This window comes from Schistocerca cancellata, chromosome 9 (genome assembly GCF_023864275.1).
Source record: "Schistocerca cancellata isolate TAMUIC-IGC-003103 chromosome 9, iqSchCanc2.1, whole genome shotgun sequence".
Taxonomy (NCBI): domain Eukaryota; kingdom Metazoa; phylum Arthropoda; class Insecta; order Orthoptera; family Acrididae; genus Schistocerca; species Schistocerca cancellata.
The window spans coordinates 277,031,015-277,051,126 of NC_064634.1; the positions used below are offsets into that span (position 1 = coordinate 277,031,015).

General features: G+C 42.7%; 1 protein-coding gene across 1 annotated transcript in view; it reads right to left on the reverse strand.

The window, feature by feature from the left end:
- LOC126100869 (uncharacterized) overlaps window positions 1-20,112 on the reverse strand; it is a 547,315-nt gene that overhangs the window by 246,074 nt on the left and 281,129 nt on the right. Inside the window, exon 4 of the mRNA XM_049911536.1 lies at window positions 18,045-18,149. Coding sequence (XP_049767493.1) covers window positions 18,045-18,149 — 105 coding nt within the window. The remainder of the gene's footprint in view (window positions 1-18,044; window positions 18,150-20,112) is intronic.

A 20,112-nucleotide genomic window follows, 5' to 3' on the forward strand; every position in this document is an offset into this window, starting at 1 on the left:
CAGGAGCGAAGAAAGAGACGCATGTAATCCACTTGTCTTCTCCTTTCGCTCCCCCGCCGCGCCCCGCTCCGGAGGCCCTTGGCGCTCGCTGCCCGTCTTCCTCCAGACCGCCGCAGCGGCGGGCCGCTCTCGTGAACGCAAACCTCCCGGAAAGCTTTTACCGTCGTCTGCGGGGAGCGGCCTGGCCTCTTATTACTACTTAGTGCGGCCGAAGCCGCCTCTTCCACCAGCTCCCTGCTCCTCTTCCAGCCGCCCCGAGGGCGGAGGAACCGGTTTGTGCGTGAAGAATAAAACGCGCAGAAATATCGTATCGCCTCCGCCTCCGGGGAGCGAGCTCCCTTCACACTGCGATGCAGACGTTACGAGTCGCTGTTGAATCGCACAACACTCCAATGGCGACAATGCTCCGAGACTAAGTTGTCCAGTTGAGGATAAAGCAGGTCGACTCCAGCTAAGTGGATATGGTCCCTATTCCACCCATTTATAAGGAGCCATCAAAAAGTTTCCGTTCGAAGGCCGCACAGCGCAGAATCGGTATGACAATCAGGCAAAATCGCCGTGAGCACTGAGGCAATCGTCTCATCAATTCACCAGGTTGAAGGTGGTTGTTGTTGTTGTGGTCTTCAGTCCTGAGACTGGTTTGATGCAGCTCTCCATGCTACTCTATCCTGTGCAAGCTTCTTCATCTCCCAGTATCTACCCAACTGATATATACAGGGTGTTACAAAAAGGTACGGCCAAACTTTCAGGAAACATTCCTCACACACAAATAAAGAAAAGATGTTATGTGCACATGTGTCCGGAAACGCTTAATTTCCATGTTAGAGCTGATTTTAGTTTTGTCAGTATGTACGCTCAATGGAGCACGTTATCATGATTTCATACGGGATACTCTACCTGTGCTGCTACAACATGTGCCTTTACAAGTACGACACAACATGTGGTTCATGCACGATGGAGCTCCTGCACATTTCAGTCGAAGTGGTCGTACGCTTCTCAACAACAGATTCGGTGACCGATGGATTGGTAGAGGCGGACCAATTCCATGGCCTCCACGCTCTCCGGACCTCAACCCTCTTGACTTTCATTTATGGGGACATTTGAAAGCTCTTGTCTACGCAACCCCGGTACCAAATGTAGAGACTCTTCGTGCTCGTATTGTGGACGGCTGTGATACAATATGCCATTCTCCAGGGCTGCATCAGCGCATCAGGGATTCCATGCGACGGAAGGTGGATGCATGTATCCTCGCTAACGGAGGACATTTTGAACATTTCCTGTAACAAAGTGTTTGAAGTCACGCTGGTACGTTCTGTTGCTGTGTGTTTCCATTCCATGATTAATGTGATTTGAAGAGAAGTAATAAAATGAGCTCTAACATGGAAAGTAAGCGTTTCCGGACACATGTCCACATAACATTTTCTTTCTTTGTGTGTGAGGAATGTTTCCTGAAAGTTTGGCCGTACCTTTTGGGAACACCCCGTATATAAAACTGTGTCCTGTTGCGTGAAGAAGTCCATACGTTCGTTCAGCATATCCTCGTCACACAAGAATCGCCAACCCTTCAAGGCCTTTCTTATGGGAATGAAGGCATAATCACATGGGAAGCGATCAGGACTACAGGAAGGGTGCTCGAGTGGCTCCCATAGAGTTGGCGTAACTTCTGTGTTATGGTATTTGCGATAAGAGGACGTGCGTTACCATGTAGGCTCACGGAACTTGGTGCACCATTCCCACAACGGCGGATTTCGACACACACGCTGCAGCAAACATATTCTTCATTCTCCGATGGCTCTCTACCGGTATTTGCCCTTCGGCAGCCAATAAATGAATAAAAGCACGTTAGTCTTATTTGGACGCATCTGGTAATAACATCGCCATGTTTAATGTTTCAGCATTTACCGCGCGCACGTCGGAAAGACCCTAATGCCACACTGATCCCTTGCCTATACGTCGGTTCTTACATACCCGCATCGGAGAAGTGCTACTCTGCAACAACGCCCTGAAACGGAAAATTTTTGATCGCCTATTACACATCGCGTGAGTTTTCAAGAAGTTGTGTGGGGCTGTGACGGAACAGAATTCCAGAATACACAGTTCTTTAAAATGAATGCGGTGGTTTTTCACTCCCTTATCGAATGTTAAGCTAGATAAAAGTGACACATACATGAAAATAGCAGCCTATTCACACGATTTCATTCTGTAGGTTTCGGTTTAGAAATTTTGCTTCCTTGGTATTTGGGGGGGATAGTAGATAAACAACCTGCCAAACTACCAAGAACAGTACAACTTGTAAAGCGAAACGAATAGAGCACATCATGATGAAGCGCTGCCTTTTTCATACGTATACTACCGTTTTCTACGCTGAAAGAGCCGAAATTAATTGTGGAAAGAAGTATAAGTCGAAACAAATATAACGTACGGGGGAAAGTGTCCCACCTGCTTAATAAATTTATGGCTGTGTCGCTCACTATGAACAAAGTATATGACACACTTTCGTACTGCATGCGGTACACACGTACAGTTCAATACGAAAGAATGACAGCATACGAATTAGCAAACACTTTGTGTAGCCCTACAAAATGGATTTCAATAAAAGAGACAGCAAACCAAGCCTTCAAAAACCTATATAGGATGTACCTAACAAACAGACAGCACTGACCACGGAAAATATTCGGCACGACACCGATAGGAACAAACAGTGACTGCAAAGTTACAATGTTATCATCATAATCATAATCATCATCATCATGTGACGGTGAGAGTGAAGAGAGCGAATGACAGTATATTGACTGCAATACTAAAGTCACCCACTACTCAGCAATATACATGTTGTTGTAGGGTAAGAGATTATCCCAAAGACATCATAAAGGTTCTGGAAGATACGTAAACAGAGAAAAATACATAATTATTAAAACAGGTGTCGCAGTTTCAGATATGAAATCTGTGAATCAGAGTGTCAGACAAGATTGCTCTTTATTTACCGATCGGAAATTTTATTGCAAAATTGCACTTAAGACACGCACGTGAATAATTTTGCTTGAACATAGGACAAATCAAAATGAATAGAGCTACTACAAACGGCTGTAGCTATTTAATGCTTCGCGATACGCTGGTATGAGTTACAGAGAATGTAAAAGGAAGTTCAAAATTTGTTTTGTGTACTTTCTAGGTTTTCTGTATGACTCTCCTTAATCAAAAGGTCTACATTTATGCGATAACCCATCTCACCGATTCATTCTGAGGCACATGTGGAATCACTGACACGAGGATGTTAGAAATGCTCATTTCTGAGTTCTGGAATCGTTTAGGCCAAATAGGCACATACACAAGGTCTTTCAAATAAACCCGCAAAAATAAATCTGTGGCCGATGATGATTATGATGTTTGGACGCTCAACAGCGCCCGTACAAATTCCCAATCTGTACGCACTCCAATCTAGCCACTTTCACGAATGATGAAGGAATGATGAGGACAACACAAACACTCATTCTCCGGGCAGAGAAAATCCCCAACCGGGTCGGGAATCGAACGCGGGACTACGTAATCCAGAGGTAGCAACGCTAGCCACTAGACCACGAGCTGCGGACAATCAATGGGTGTCTGGTTCTCAGATCTCGAGCTTCCATATCGCATGGCTGGATGCTTCAATGTGCTGAAAGAACTTTTGAACTTTTTTTTACATTGTCTGTAATTCTTATCGAGGTATCGCTGTGCATTAATTAGAACAACCGTTTGTAATCGCTACATTTATTTTGAAGTGCCTTGCACTTATTTTAAAAGCAAATTTTCATCTTACATTGACAGCTATAACATCTGTAAGACGTCATGTGCTGGCTGCTCTTGACATACTGATACTCTAACATGCCATCTGTAAATAAAACGATTTTTTCAAGCACATTCTCACCACATTGTCACAAGAAAGACAGGTGTAAGTAGGCTGTTTATGTTTTCTTATTGGCAACGTTACGTAGCGCTCTGTATGAAAATAACTGGCTGTTCTGTGTGCAGTCTGTGGCTAGTTTGCATTGTTGTCTGCCACTGTAGTGTTGGGCAGCTGGATGTGAACAGCGCGTAGCGTTGCGCAGTTGGAGGTGAGCCGCCAGCAGTGGTGGATGTGGGGAGAGAAATGGCGGAGTTTAGAAATTTGTAATACTGGATGGCATGAACTGCTATATATTTTATGATTATTAAGGTAAATACATTGTTTGTTCTCTATTAACATCTTTCATTTGCTAACTATGCCTATCAGTAGTTAGTGCCTTCCGTAGTCTGAATCTTTTATTTAGCTGGCAGTAGTGGCGCTCGCTGTATTGCAGTAGTTCGAGTAACCAGGATTTTTGTGAGGTAAGCGATTTGTGAAACGCATAGGTTAATGTTAGTCAGGGCCATTCTTTTGTAGGGATTTTTTAGTCAGATTGCGTTGCGCTAAAATATTGTGTGTCAGTTTAAGCACAGTCATGTATAATTTTTAAAAGGGGACGTTTCACAGGTTACAATGCGTAATAGGGCAGTCCCGTCACAGCCAACAGGAAAATAGGGTACTACTGGCAGAACAACCTTCCAAAACCGGTTTAAGCAGTCGTGTATAATTTTTAAAAGGGGACGTTTCACAGGTTACAATGCGTAACAGGGCGGTCCCGTCACAGCCAACAGGAAAATAGGGTACTACTGGCAGAACAACCTTCCAAAACCGGTTTTCTTGAAACCATTGCCTACTTAACATCAAACTTTACACAAAGGCGAAACGTAAGAGATGCTGGGCGTGAAATACGAAGAAACCGAATTCCTGTTCAGCTTTGTTGAATTCCGTTCTTTTTGGTTCCTGTTTTACTTCAGGAGAGAACTTTTTGTTTTCCTCGGTCAAGGCTGTTTCTTTGCTTTCTCCTTGTCCAACTGAGCTAACGTGCCATCCCTAACGATTCTGATATCGGTAGCCCGTTAAAGCAGAGCACAAAAAGGGATACGACTCTCTTGGGCTACAATTTCATGATTTACGTCTGATCAAAGGAAAAGAAGGTTAGTTGCTGTATAACATCCCAACAATTTCTAAATCGCTAGGGACAATTCACTGTCCCTGTAGAACAATGGTTCTCATCATGTGGTCAATTACCCCAGGAGTAGTAAACTAAAATATTCGTAGAAGTAAAAACAAAACGGTTCGACTGTGGTTCGCTAACCAAACTAATTAATTTATTACAGATGGTTCAAATGGCTCTGAGCATTATGGGACTTAACATCTGACGTCATCAAGTCCCCTAGAACTTAGAATTATTTAAACCTAACTAACCGAAGGACATCACACACGTCCATGTCCAAAGCAGGATTCGAACGTGCGACCGTAGCGGTCGCGCGGTTCCAGACTGAAGCGCCTAGAACCGCTCGGCCACACCCGCCGGCTATTACAGATCATTATTCATATGTTCAAATGTGTGTGAATTCCTAAGGGACCAAACTGCTGAGGTCATCGGTCCCTAGACTTACACACTACTTAAACTAACTTAACGCTAAGGACAACACTCACACCCGTGCCCGAGGGAGGACTCGAACCTCTGGCGGGAGGGGCACAGATCATTACTGTTATCACTATTTCGCAAGACTGTAACACTGATTAGTAAGCCACCACCAAATAACTTTTTTAAAAAAAATATACTAACATTAATGCGTGACACAATGCGTAGGAAGTTACAGGTTATGAGAGGAAAGTACGAAAAACATCTTTCTCACATAGTCCATCCACACTACACACACACACACACACACACACACACACACACACACACACACACACAAACACACATGACATGTTCTTAAATATCTCGTAACAACGTCTGCTGCGAGTACAGTAGTTAATGCAATGAACCAGCTATTACTTCATTCTTCACTTTGCAAAAGATAATTGAGCCGACTGATACACAATTATATAATGACTACTACTTTGCTGTAAGGCTTTTACTTCATCATCATCATCATCATCATCATTATTATTGGTGGCAGTAGTTGCACAAATGGCACTGACATCCTGTTGTCTTCCAGTTTCTACCACTTTAAAAATAAGGAGTCCAGCAATCAAGTGATTTGCGAATAGTAATTATAACAGGCTATACATTTTAATTTGACTGATTTTAAATTGGGATAGAGGGTGTGATTGAAGTAACTGTTACCAGTGAAAGGAGTGGTGCAGAGAAAGTATGTTTTGTAACACGTGTCTACTCTCAAACCAATCAGCCTTTTCTCAGGAGTTGTAGACAGTACTCGCGATGCACTGAGAGTTGCTTCATCATTCTATTTAAAAAAAAAAAAAAAAAAAAAAAGGTGTTTGAAATAAGCAGTTCAAACTTTATCAATGAGTCATTAGCTCGTGCTTTTAAAACACCAACAATAACTTAATATTTATTTTTCCTTCTTTTAAAAGTAAGCGTTCAAAGAAAATTATTTTTTATTCTAAAACATAATTACGCCGTAACGTTGATGATGGTAGAGGTGAAGATGCGTGGGAGCAGGGGTTCCAGCTAATATTTGATTGCACTTAGGAGTAACTATCAGAAAAGTTGGAAACCATTACTGTAGAGCAACTATAGGGAAAGGAAATCAGCCGTTATCTTGTTGCAGGAACCCGTTCTTTAATTTTCTGACATGATTTGGGAAAACTGCTGAAACCCTAACTCACAACAACAGGCCAGCTGTTTGGACCAATTTTTCGCAAATACGAGAACTGTGTTTCAACCAGCGCGCCACATTGCCCGGTGCCACAGCCGGGCTGTTTCTGCGCTCGATCCAACATCCTAAAAATCTTTAATTTTGTAGGTCACTAGGACGAATTCACTTTTTATAAAACTATTCGCTTGTGACGTCAAAGACGAAAAAAAATGAAACCGCCATTGATAAAAAGAGAACGCGGCTGCCGAAGTGTCCCGGTAGCGGGGGCGCGATTACATTTCAATTTTCAGGAGGAATGCATCGCACAAATAGTTTGCAGGTGCATATTTCCGGCCTTAATTTGGCGGCTCGCGGCGCCTGCATTGCGCAAAATATGCCAGTTATGGCTGCAGCTTCAGAGGGGGCGGCTGCAGATGAAATCGGAATCTGGAAAATGCCGCGATATTGCGCTCACTGAATATTTTATGAAGGGCGCAGGGGGTGGGGCGGTGGCGCTCGGGGGCCGCGGGACCGCCGCGGCCGATCACCGGCGCCGACGCCGACGCCAAAATTAATAATAAGACCGCCCGGGCCGCCAGGTACACGCGGACGGGTAAATGTTTAAAAATTTTCCAAACGGCGAATTACGACTAATTGCAAAATGCTGGGTAACTATTGAGGGCCATATCGCCCGCCGCAAAAAGAGCGAGAGGACGGGGTATATTTATTTTTTGTTCCCTTCACGAACGACAACAAAGAGGGTAATATTTGCTGCTCATGCGCATGAGTGAACGAAGAGCTGTCCTACGACAGTATTTCCAGAAGAGGTGTAAAGCATCTCGCGTATTACTACTGAGAGCTGAAATCCAGCCACAGAAAAATGGCACTCAGTTTTGTGGTTTAGTAATTACAAGAAGCTACACGACACCTACGTTTTGGCCGCGTTCTACCACAGTTTCGTTAGCACTTTCATCCGCTACAAAAGTGGTACTGTCAGAGAGCAAACTGGGAGACGTATCAGGAACGAGACCACAAAGAAAGAGAATCTACTAGCTTCTCTCTTACGGACGATATTGCGGTCCTCTCTGAAACTTAAAGATGCCTGATAGAATTGAAGTGGAAGGGAGTGCGCTCTTGGCATTGGATACAACCGGAAAATGATTAAGGAAAAACTAAAGTCCTTGTTCTGGCTGTGTGTGACGCAAGGAATGATACAGGGCAGACGAGCAATAGCTGAAGTTGTCGAGAGTTTCACATATCCTGTAAGCAAGATGACAGCAGACAGAAACCGTTTATGTGATGTGCAAAATAAACCGGTTAGGAATGCTTCTACCAGAAGGAAGAATATTCTCACTTCAAACGACATAAAGAGGCGATGAAGAAAACAATTTACTAAGCGTATTTTCTGAATTGTACGAGTTTGTGGATACGAAACATGAGAAACCGAAGCAGAAGAAGGAACAAGAATAGATACCGTATAAAACCAAGGTCCCTCGTCTCCTTGGAAGTCTATTACAGACGTATGACCAGATTCTGTAGGTGCTCAAAATATAAAAATAAGATCTATAATGAAGCACAGGGTGTTTACAAATTAGTTATACAAAAGCAATCTTCAATTTTGAAGAGGGTACATAACTTACAGAAATGTTTGACATAGCATTGGATGCAGTATAACTTCACGTTTTATTTCCGTGTAACACTGTCAATTCCGTATGTTCCCACCAGGTAGCAAGCAGTTATTCCAACAGTCATCATGTGGTCGTATAAAGGTGCAGAGCATGCGCAGTGTAGTTTATAGTTTCACGACTCCGTATCCGCTACTACAGTTCAGAGACAATTCAGAACTAAAATTCGCAAGCCACCACCTCAAAGATAATTGTTATTAACTGATAACGATGTAGGTCGAAACAATGAATTAAAATTTGTACCAAAGCCGGGATCCGAACCTTAGTCTCCTGCACTAGCCATTACGGCACGCCGGCCGGAGTGGCCGTGCGGTTACAGGCGCTACAGTCTGGAACCGAGCGACCGCTATGGTCGCAGGTTCGAATCCTGCCTCGGGCATGGATGTGTGTGAAGTCCTTAGGTTAGTTAGGTTTAATTAGTTCTAAGTTCTAGGCGACTGATGACCTCAGAAGTTAAGTTGCATAGTGCTCAGAGCCATTACGGCACACTAGCGTTGTGGCTACCACAGTTGCACGTATTAACCCAGTACGTCTCCCTCCGCAATACAAACTCCAACTCAAGCCTCAGCCCGTTGCTATTCCCCTTCCAAACTTACATCAGTATTGCTGAGGCTCTCCAATATTGGAATAGTACCTTAGTAATGAACAAAATGGGGTTAATCCTGCCTGTAGCTCAAGTGTAGGTCATATACTCGTATTAATCAAACACAGTGGATTCTCAGCTTTATAGACGATAATGATGTAAGCAGAGGCAATGAATTAAAATTTGTGCCAGCACCGGGATTTGAGCCCGGTTCTGCTGCTGAGGCGGAAGTTGGAATCTGTATTGGTGAGGCAGACATACTAGTGTAACCCGTGCAGCTGTTGTAGCTGTGGTGTGTAATGGCTAGCATACCTGCCTAGTAAGCAAGAGACCCAGGTTCGAATCCCGATGCTGGCACAAATTGTAATCTGTGTATCGCTGTCGCAAACCTTCGAAAAAAAGTTGTAAAAGAGTGAAGTCCTATGGTACTGTTAGCTGGGAGACCCCTGACGGCAGACTGAGCTGCCTAAACGGAAGGGTTTTCTGGCCTTCTTTTGTGAAGTGAAAAAGTTGGGTGTTTAAGTGTACCTGGTAAGTGTAGCTGACTGCAGTGAGAGTGTGCATTGTAGTGTCATGTTTATCCTGGATGACGATGATGAGAGAATGGAGAGACTGATATCTTGAGCCGGTAAATAGCCAATTCTTCTCGAACAACACCAAGGGGCCGCCGACTTGAACATCCCCATCTGAAGGACGGACCACCAATTGAGTCACATTGTCTTACTCCATGAGCCACTGCGGAGAGGTTTGGAATTTAATCCATGACACTGGCGTAAAGTCTGCTAATTAGGAACTTCACACGACCATCCCTCCTCCCCTTCGCTGTAAAAGCAAAGGGAAAGCAACCAACTGCACGTATCAGGAGGTTACCCATCCAAGTCGGCGTTGCTTACCTTCAGTAATCTGACGAATGACGATGTATTCAACTAGGTCATTGGCAGAAAAGATACTGAGGATTGGCGTAAAGAAGTGTGAACGCGCTTTCTCACAATGATGGTGCCAATCTCGGTATCCCCAAGACCTGGTAGTTCCTACACCATATCGTGAGCAGCATTCAGTTAATGAGTTGGACAAGTTTTATCTACACTGTGTGTCCCGGCAGCAAGCTGTCACGTCCAGGAGCCGTCTGTTTCATACGTGTTGCGTTAATTAGTTACGTGTACCTCTCATTTTTATTTATTTATAATTTTTCGTAACAAGCGGATTTGAATACACATTCGATAAAACTGTGACACGTGCTTAAATATATGAGAATACGAAGAGCTTGCATAGATCCTGGTAAATTATTTGTGTTCCATAATCTCAGAACAACATGAACTATTTCCGTACTATAGAGTTAGCCTGCGAAAACATTACTAATTTATCTTGTAGCACATACAGTAGACGTCAACTACTTCTACTTTGTAGTCAGCATGCCTGATTGCCACGCAGAGGTCCCAACTTACAATTGCAACAGTGCCAAGGTATATTTCCTTCGTACGAGGAACTGAACGAAAAACAGTCAACAGTCTTAAGACAGCGAAAGAGTTACACGTAGAAGTAGCGGCTCCGAGTTTGGAAAGCCGATACCAATATTGGGAGAACGATGTTCTATCCAAATGCCTCTTCATATTGGTGCATAGTTTCGTCTTGGATAGGAGATGACAAGGGGGCGTGATTCACTGAGGATGAACACGGAGTTTGTTGCTTACACTTGAGATACAGGTCATCAAACACGGAGGACAAACACTTATTCATGGAATTCATGCACTGACAGAAACAGAAAGTGTTACACTAGATTACATTATGAGAAAACACTACCAAACGACAGTCCAGAATTTCGATACCAGCAGAATATGTTGACTAAAATTTCATCCTATGGAAGCTATTTTTCAGCAGTTGCAGTGCTGAAAACAATCATTTTTAGAGATGAATATCGGTGTGAGTAAACGATGGGTATTGGGTGTCTAACAATACTAGAACATTTCATGTGGAGATCGTTACACAGCATTCCCACAGGACGTGAACACACTTCTTACCTGGCGGGAGGATTCGCTGAATCACTTTGTAACTATTTCTCTATCGTCTGACTATCGAATAGCGCCGGGAAAAAATAACTCTAATTAAAAAAAATATTTTCGCATTAGAGGAGAAAGTTGGCCATTAAAATTTCGTGAAAAGATCTTGCTCTAATGATTGCCGCCTCAACTTGCTTATCGTCTCCGTCACACTCTCTCTCATATTTCGCGATGATACAAAACGAGCTGTCCTCCTTTGAATTTTTTCGGTGTCCTCCGTCAGTCCTTTCTGGCAAGGGACCCACGTTGCGCAGCAACATTCCAGAAGACGATGGAAAGCGTAGCGCAGGATGTGTCTTTAGTAGACCTGTTGAATCTTCTAAGTATTTTGCCTACAAAACGCAGTCTTTGGTTCGGCTTCCCACAATATTTTTTATTTGATCGTTTCGATTTAAGCTGTTCGCAACTGTCATATCTAGGTATTTAGTTGAATTGATAGCCAATAGATTTGTGTGAATAATCGTGGAACCGAAATTTACCGGATTCCTTTTAGAACTCAAGTGAATGACTTCACACTTTTCATTATTTACAGTTGGCTGCCACCTTTCGCACCAAAGCGATATCTTGCCTAAATTATTTTGCAATTTTTTTTATCTTCTGGTGACTTTATTAGACGCTAAATGAGAGTATCATCTGCAAGCAATCCAAGGGAGCCGCTTCGATTGTCTCCTAAATCGTATACATAATTAGGAGCAGTAGACAGCCTATATCGTCTCCTTAGGGATCGCCAGATACCAATTCTGTTTTCCTCTACGACTTTCCGTTGTTTACTACGAACTGTGACCTTTCTGACAAGTAATCACGAACCCAGTTGCAGAACTGAGACGATACACCACAGACATTCAATCTGATTAGAAGACGCTTGTGAGGAACTGTATCACAAGCCTTCTGGGACTAGAAACAGGGAATCAATTTGAGATTCCCTGTCGATAGCTTTCATTACTTTGTGTGAATAAGACCTAGTTGTGTCTCACAAAAAAAAATAATTGTTATGAACCAGTGCAGACTGAGTATCAATAAATCGTTTTCCTCGAGGTAATCTGTAATGTTCGAACACAGTACAGATTCCAAAATCATACTGAAAATCAACGTTAGTGATATAAGTCTGTACTTCAGCGAATTACTTCTATTTCTTTTGTAAATAACACCGCATTTTCTGGCTGCAGCTGTAATTTATTCCTCGCAGACGCATTTCGCCCTTTTTTTTTAACCCCAAGGTATCCTCAGTACGAGCTAGAAAGACACAGTTTTGTTTTGGTACATGTTATTTTTAGACTATCGAAAAGTTCACGTGGCGTTTTTTATGTAAATAAGTAATTACTTAAAGTTTGTTGGCATCTGCGTTTACTCTCATTTGGTCAGGAGGTCGCACTACCACTCCAGACCAGATGAGAGGAAACGCAGATGCCAATAAACTGTAAGTAATAACGTATTTACATTTAAAAAATGCGACGTGAACTGTTCGACATTCTAAAAATTACACGTGTCAAGATAAAACTGTATCGTTCTAGTTCCAACTGAAGACGCCTTAGAGAGAGAGAGAGAGAGAGAGAGAGAGAGAGAGAGAAAAGGCAAAACGCGTTCGGGAGAAATAAATTACAGTTGCAGCAAGAACAGGCAGTTTCATGTACAAAACAAATATCTCTGTGCATGCTGAGGACGATGGCCTCGCAAACAATCTTATTGCTCCCGATTCTTTTCTTAAGTATTCATGTGACCTGTGCAACTTTTTAGTCTTACGGTACGCATCTTCATAAATTCGAACTTTCAAAAAGGTCGTATTATGGGAATCAGGGACACAGCATGGTCATACCGACACCTGGCTGTAGCGCAACCGCTGCAGATCAAGTGACGACGAGATGGACTCGGGACAAAAGTGTGGCAAGACGGGTAGGCACGGGTCCTACCAGAAGGACTACACCACCAGAATATCGTAGGATTGTTCGACTGCCTCGGTCTTGAGGTACCCAGTTAGCAGCAATCGTCTAGTATCGGAGACCCCCTGTCTGCTCAGACTACATAGTGCAACATGGCTTAATGTCGTCAGTCACCAAACCGTTACAGTATAAAGTATTGTACTACAGTGCATTGTGATATGTTTAGCTGTATGTTTAATTTCACAGTGTGGTAGCTTTTCACTGGAAGTCTAATTTTTGTATAATTCCTTAGATACAGACTGTACCTCGATGTGTTACATCTGTTATCGTCAGAGGTATAGAGGAATAACAAGTGGACTGAGACGTGAATGGGACTTTGGATTGAGAAGAGAAGCGTGCTAGGGTAGTCCGTCTAGTTGTGCAAAGCAAATGTGCCAGGGAGGTTTAGCGGTTAGTGCATCTGCCTAGTTAGCAGGAGACCCGGATTCGAGTCCCGTTCATATATATATAGTCAGCAGGATACCCGGATTCGAGTCCCGTTCTTGGTACAATTTTCCATTCGTTGCTTCAGTCTACATATATATATACTTAGAAAATAATGCCGCCATAGTCCGTTAGTGCATCTGCCTAGTTAGCAGGAGACCCGGATTCGAGTCCCCCGCACACACACACACACACACACACACACACACACACACACACACACATATATATATATATATATATATATATATATATATATATATATATATATATGCAGACTGAAGCAACGAATGGAAAATTGTACCAAGAACGGGACTCGAATCCAGGTCTCCTGCTAACTAGGCAGATGCACTAACGAACTATGGCGGCATTATTTTCTAAGCCGAGTAGAAGGGTCAGACGCACGTTTAGTATTTCAGTATGAAGTTACAGTAGGAAGGTCTTTATTTACGTTGGTGTATCGCTTGTTACCAATAGACAGACAATGGGGTCCCTAGGACACGTATCGATTGAAATATGGGAAGCGTTTAATGGGAAAGCTACATGTAAATCATACAACCTAACATCCACTTGAGGATAAACAAACAACCGGTATTCGGTCCGACTAGAAAATGTAAACAACGTAGTAACAGATGTTGGGCCAGTAAGGAAGGAAGATTATGGCATATCGACCCGTCGACGAAAAGGTTATAAGAGACGGAGAACAAGCTCTGGACGTGGAAGGAACTGTCCCGACATTTGCCTTAAGCGACTTGGGAGAACCACGGAAAACATAAATCGGGATGGATGGACTAGCATTGGAATTGCTGTCCTCCCAAATGTGAATCCAGGTTTTACCTCCACCCACGATGTGGAGTGGCACGCAAGCTATTCTGACACAATTCGACAAGGTTGGTGATTTGTCTCGATGAAGGTACATATCTCTTGTAGGACGCCGTAGGGAAGCAAACGGATATACGATATCGGACAGTACGTTCTCGTACGGTAAGGCAGTGATATGCCAAGACAGATGCAACAGGTGCCCCATTTCATTCAACGTAAAAATCCCTCACACGAGTATGTAACGAACTGTTTCCTCGCTGCGTCCTTGGGCTCATCCTTTGGTTATTGTAGGCACCACAGCCGATTTCCGGTATCCAGGGGAGATCCATCAGCGAGACATTGTGCGGATGGGAAAAATCGATCGGTTAATACCGATACTGGAATTTTAGTTCTGAATAATTTTTCGGCTGATCTCCGTTATAACAGGTATTTTTATTTTTTACTGATATCTGGATACAAAACCGATATATCACTTTGCCATAGCAGTAACGCTAAAATTTTTGGTTTTTATATCATTTTTAAGTCTAGTTTGGTACAAAGTTCTGTGGCTTCTGAAAGATTCGTGTCATCGTCGAATGATATTGATGAAAGAAGTCGACTTACAGATCAACATTTTAAAGAACGCCTATTTGTGTGTCCATAAATATTGGCCAATAGATTACTGTGTTATTGAAAGTGTAACAAGTGTCATGTAATTTTTCCTGGTAAATGCTATATTTTGTCTCCTATCTAAATTGTTCACTTGAATTCTTTGACTGAGCATTTTTTTTATACCAATAAAAATCAATTTTTTTCAAATTCCCTCTAAAGAACAAAGATATATTTGATTAAAAAGGGGTTTTTCATTCGAAGTAATTACAAAAAAACTCTAAAATTTTGCACAAAAATTATTATGTGCCTGTCACTTCTACGAGATAATAGCAACAGTAATAAATCAAAAAAATTAACAATTCATTCACAGTTTACAATAAAAATAGCTGATCTGCTGACTGTGTCCTTATACTATGTCTTTACCTGCTTGTAGCCCTTGGAAATGGACAACTTGCCACGAAAAATACAATTTTCAAACTCCAGTTTTCACCTTTTACCACTGACTATTTGTAATTTCCGAATAGTGTCATCTTCGGTTAAGTGAATGTTTTGTGGTGTTCGACCTGTCATTACTCTTCTTTCAAGGAAAGGAACCCAAAGTATACGCAATAAGTTTTCTTTTATTTACCTACTTTATTTGATATTTTGGTTTTATCTACCTTGGAACATATAATGCAAAAGCCTGATGGAGTCTTAGATCTTTTCAATCTTTGATCGATGTATGCGTTTATTACTGGAAATAGTAGCAATAAAAAACAGAAAATCGGTTATTTCATAAACCTATAGTTTTGAACAGTTTTAACAGTCACGTTAAACTGGATATGACAAAAAACCGGTATAACTGAAAACCGATTGCCTCGGTGATAACCGCCATCCCTAAGATGGTGTTTGACGAAAGTGACCAATCTGACTGGATTTAATTGAAATCATTTACGTAAATTTGTTTCCGTGGAAACTGGAAGTGGGATGTTCTGTGTGCTCAAATGGTTCAAATGGCTCTGAGCACTACGCGACTTAACTTCTGAGGTCATCAGTCACCTAGAACTTAGAACTAATTAAACCTTACTAACCTAAGGACATCACACACATCCATGCCCGAGGCAGGATTCGAACCTGCGACCGTACCGGCCGCTCGGTTCCAGACTGTTTTGTGTGTCTTTCCTTTTTCACTTTGCCGGCCGCGGTGGTCTAGCAGTTCTAGGCGCTCAGTCCGGAACCGCGCGACTGCTACGGTCGCAGGTTCGAATCCTGCCTCGGGCATGGAAGTGTGTGATGCCCTTAGGTTAGTTAGGTTTAAGTAGTTCTAAGTTCTAGGGGACTGATGACCACAGATGTTAAGTCCCATAGTGCTCAGAGCCATTTGAACCATTTTTGAGCCTTTTTCACTTTAAGCTGTTATCCCCTTTTGTTTATTGGAGAGATTATCGGCGGGCGTTACCAGGAAACAGCTGGAGACGTTATAGTGACCATATGTGATGCCAACACTGTTTTAGACTCATCTCATGGTATTGCAGTACTGAGGACAAGTCCTGGTCCGCAAATAAACGTTTCCGACGCAACTCCACGGAAGTCGAGACATAAGAACATATCAGCATCCAACACCTGTCCGAACAGTACGCTGTTAGCATCGCTTCATGTGGTTTTCGACGTACTCGTATCCCGCCGTCATTATGAGGGGCGCCCTTTTTCTTTCGATTTCTGTGCCCTGGCAGTGGTATACTCACGGGGTGGTGGGCAAGGAACCTGTTATGGATGGTATCGCTGCTCTGCGACTGCCGTTGTCGAAACGACGAATTCGTGGCAGATTTACAGCACTGAGGTCTCTTTATCCGCAGTCACAAGCCGTAACAGTACACGGCGAAGCCTGTCATCACCGCGTTGTTTCCTACACAACTCAATGGCGGCGGCGAATGTTTTCCCCGAATCAAGGTAGGCCTACTCACGGTACAACAGCGATAAAGTAGCAAGGTACTACTTTTACAATGAAATTAATAAAACAGGACTGAAGCCCAAATATTCAATGCTGATTTACAAAAGATTGGCATCCGTATGCATATTATTCACAAAATTTAAAAAAAATCCATATTTGTTTTTAAGCGAATGAAAAATTCAAAACCTGAGACCAATTTTCACGCGCACATTACACTCCGTCGCCCTCACAATTATGTAGATCTGGAAACACAGAATCCTTCAATAGTAAAGGAAATTACCAAGGTGGGTGAACGCGAGCAAAAATATTACAATTAACTGAAATTCTTCAGCTTTCACTGCGTGACCGCTCAGTCGACAGTTTCCGAAACAGAAACTTACAGTAATTCTTAGAATATGACTCGGTGTATTTCTTTCCATCAACGAACCGTTGGTTGGTTGCTTTGGGGGAGGGCGACCAGACAGCGAGATCGTCGGTCCCATCTCATTAAGGAAGGATGGGGAACGAAGTCGGCCGTGTCCTTTCAAAGGAACCATCCCGGCAGTTGCCTGAAGTGATTCAAGGAAAACCTAAATCAGGATGGCCGATGTGGGTCTGAACTGTCGCCCTCTCCAATGCGAGTCCAGTGTGCTAACCACTGCGCTATCTCGCTCGGTAACGAACTGTTCATCTTTCCCCCCCCCCCCCCTCCGCCCCCACACCCACCCCAGTGTAACACAGAATTTGGAAAAAACGATATTTCATCGGGAGACACTGATGGAGCTTTTTTGTTGTTTGTTATTTTGATGGACGCAAGCAAAAAAACTTCATAATGTTAAACGGTAGAAGCCACGATTGGCCATCATCAGGACAACTGAGCAGCAATGCTGTATCAGAGAAAACCCTACTTTCTGAATCCCCTAAGTTTTCTTGTAAATTCATTTTCCCCGACAATTCTCGGTTTTTCAGACAAGCCACTATACTGAAACTTCCTGGTAGATTAAAACTGTGTGCCGGACCGAGACTCGAACTCGGGACCTTTGCCTTTCACGCGCAAGTGCTCTACCATCTGAGCTACCCAAGCACGACTCACGCCCCGTCCTCATAGCTCTACTTCTGCCAGTACCTCGTCTCCTAGAGCAGTTGCCCGCGAAAGGCAAAGGTCCCGAGTTCGAGTCTCGGTCTGGCACGCAGTTTTAATCTGCCAGGAAGTTTCATATCAGCGCACACTCCGCTGCCGACTGAAAATCTCATTCTCCAAGCCACTATACTGTTGGACAGTATTATTGTCCGTCACCTTTGATGGGTGTGAACAACGTAGATGTGTGGATTCGGCAGTGGCAGGAACACAGGGTGAGTTGAAACTCTTGGAGGGAACTGTGGAACTCAAACACTCACCGTGACCGGCGGCGGCTGCTGCGGCGTTGGCAGCGGCTTGCCACCTGAGCTCTTCCTGGCGGTCAAACTCTGCCACTTTCGCTGCCAGACGCTGGGCGATGGCGGCTGCGAACAAAACAAAATCTCTTATGTATCGAAAAACATCTGCCTTTGGTATAAGACTGTTCGCAAAATTATTTGCATTCAAAATTTAACTAACCCTAAACTCAAGTAAACTGGGTACTTTACACTACTAATATATTCACTGGTTTTACAGGGCTCTTTGAAAAAACTTTTCATGTTACGGAACCGTTGATGACATGTTACTCTCGTGTACGAAAAGCTTGGAAAACTACTTCAGGAGACGTCAGTACAGAGGAGGTAAACATACGGTCACCAGCGTACCATTATGGAAAAGTTTCTACTAGGAACACACACTATAAATCAATTTTTACATGACTTTGAGCATCACAGTACTAGGCATAGATTTTCGGAAAAGGCACAAAAAGAAAAACAGAACAATAAGTAGTTTATTTCCAGATAAGGTGGATTACACAAGCGAAGTAAAACATTAAAATTATAAAAGGAATAATAAAACATTATGTCTTCATTATGATCATAGATATCGAGACTGTAAAATTGGAATAACTTTTCAGAATTTCTGAACGGATGCCGAGACAAAACATTTATTTGCACTGATTGTATAATGGAGACATAAAATTTGCAGTCTGAAAGCAAATTGTAAGGCAGGGTTGTAGCTTATCTCTGGTGTTTACTTGCTTACCAAGGAAGTAATTAAGCAACTAAAACTAAATTTTACAGCTGAATATTAAAATTGAGGTAGTCACAAAATTTTGTAAGAGACACACAACAATCAACACACATAGTACTACCTAAGATAGAGGAATGAAGTATTCTTCGACAAAACAAATCTATTGCTTGACACACTGACCTAAAATTGATCAAGATGCTTCTAAAATTTACGTTTAGACGAAAGGCAGTATAGAAACGAACCAGGGACAGAGGTGCTTTTTTACGTGTATTACTGTTTTACCTACTGCATCAAATTACAAGTAACCATGTGAATAAAAAAAGACAATCTGTCCGTACTTTTTACTTGCAATTTTTAAGTGTGAGTACTGATACAGTATCGATTGTAGAGTAAGACTACGTGAAGAAAGAAATCCGTATGCCCGACCGGAAAATTAACGTAGATCTCTGGTTTCCATGGCATATACTCTACTGAGGCCCTCACTGCAAATTCAAAGCTCCCACTTGACAATGACGCTTATCCACTAGTCACAGGCTTCAGATGACCACTATTGAGAGTTGTAGTGGGACTAATCTTCTAGATAGAGTGAAACTAAGAGCTGGAATTAGTTCCTAGGCTGTGCATGCAGCACTCTCAGTCCTGTCTTTTCCTTTCCAGGGGCTCTAATCCAGCAAGGTAAAAGGCAGGGTGTTCATGGTGCATGAAAAACAGAAGTACTGACAGACCATTGTTTCGTGCCGGGCTGTGATACGTGTTCGTACGTGTGGGTAGAGTATTTTGTGAAGTGAAACGCTGCCTGACACACGGGTTTAACATGTCAAAAACGGTCATTAAGTACGCGTTCCTCTGCAGATTCGAAGTATCGTTCTTCAATGAGACGATATTACTGCTTATACAGAAGAATTAATCACAAACTCATCGACGAGTGTGTGTGCGAAGGTGTACGAAGCCCGCACTACTATTCTGGACAAAGTGGAGATGTACTGCTATTACCATCCTATCCGACTTCTTATGAATTTTCAAATGTGTATCCGAATGTTGTGTTTCGAGCAACAAACTATTGCGTTTGTGTTATTACGGATAAGTGAGAAATGAAAGTGAACGAGAGAATAAATCCGCAGCAGACAGCTTACTGCTGTGAAAGAGTGCCAGGGTTGTAGCTGAAATTACCATCCTCCTTCAACGGACGTTTACAGAAAAGTGTCACTCAGTCTACGAGACAGTTGACAGAGTTTTGGTTCTTAAAGCAGGATGCTGACGCATGGTATGATTATTTTGAATTACACGAATAGGATTCGAACCCGTTACTTCTGTGAA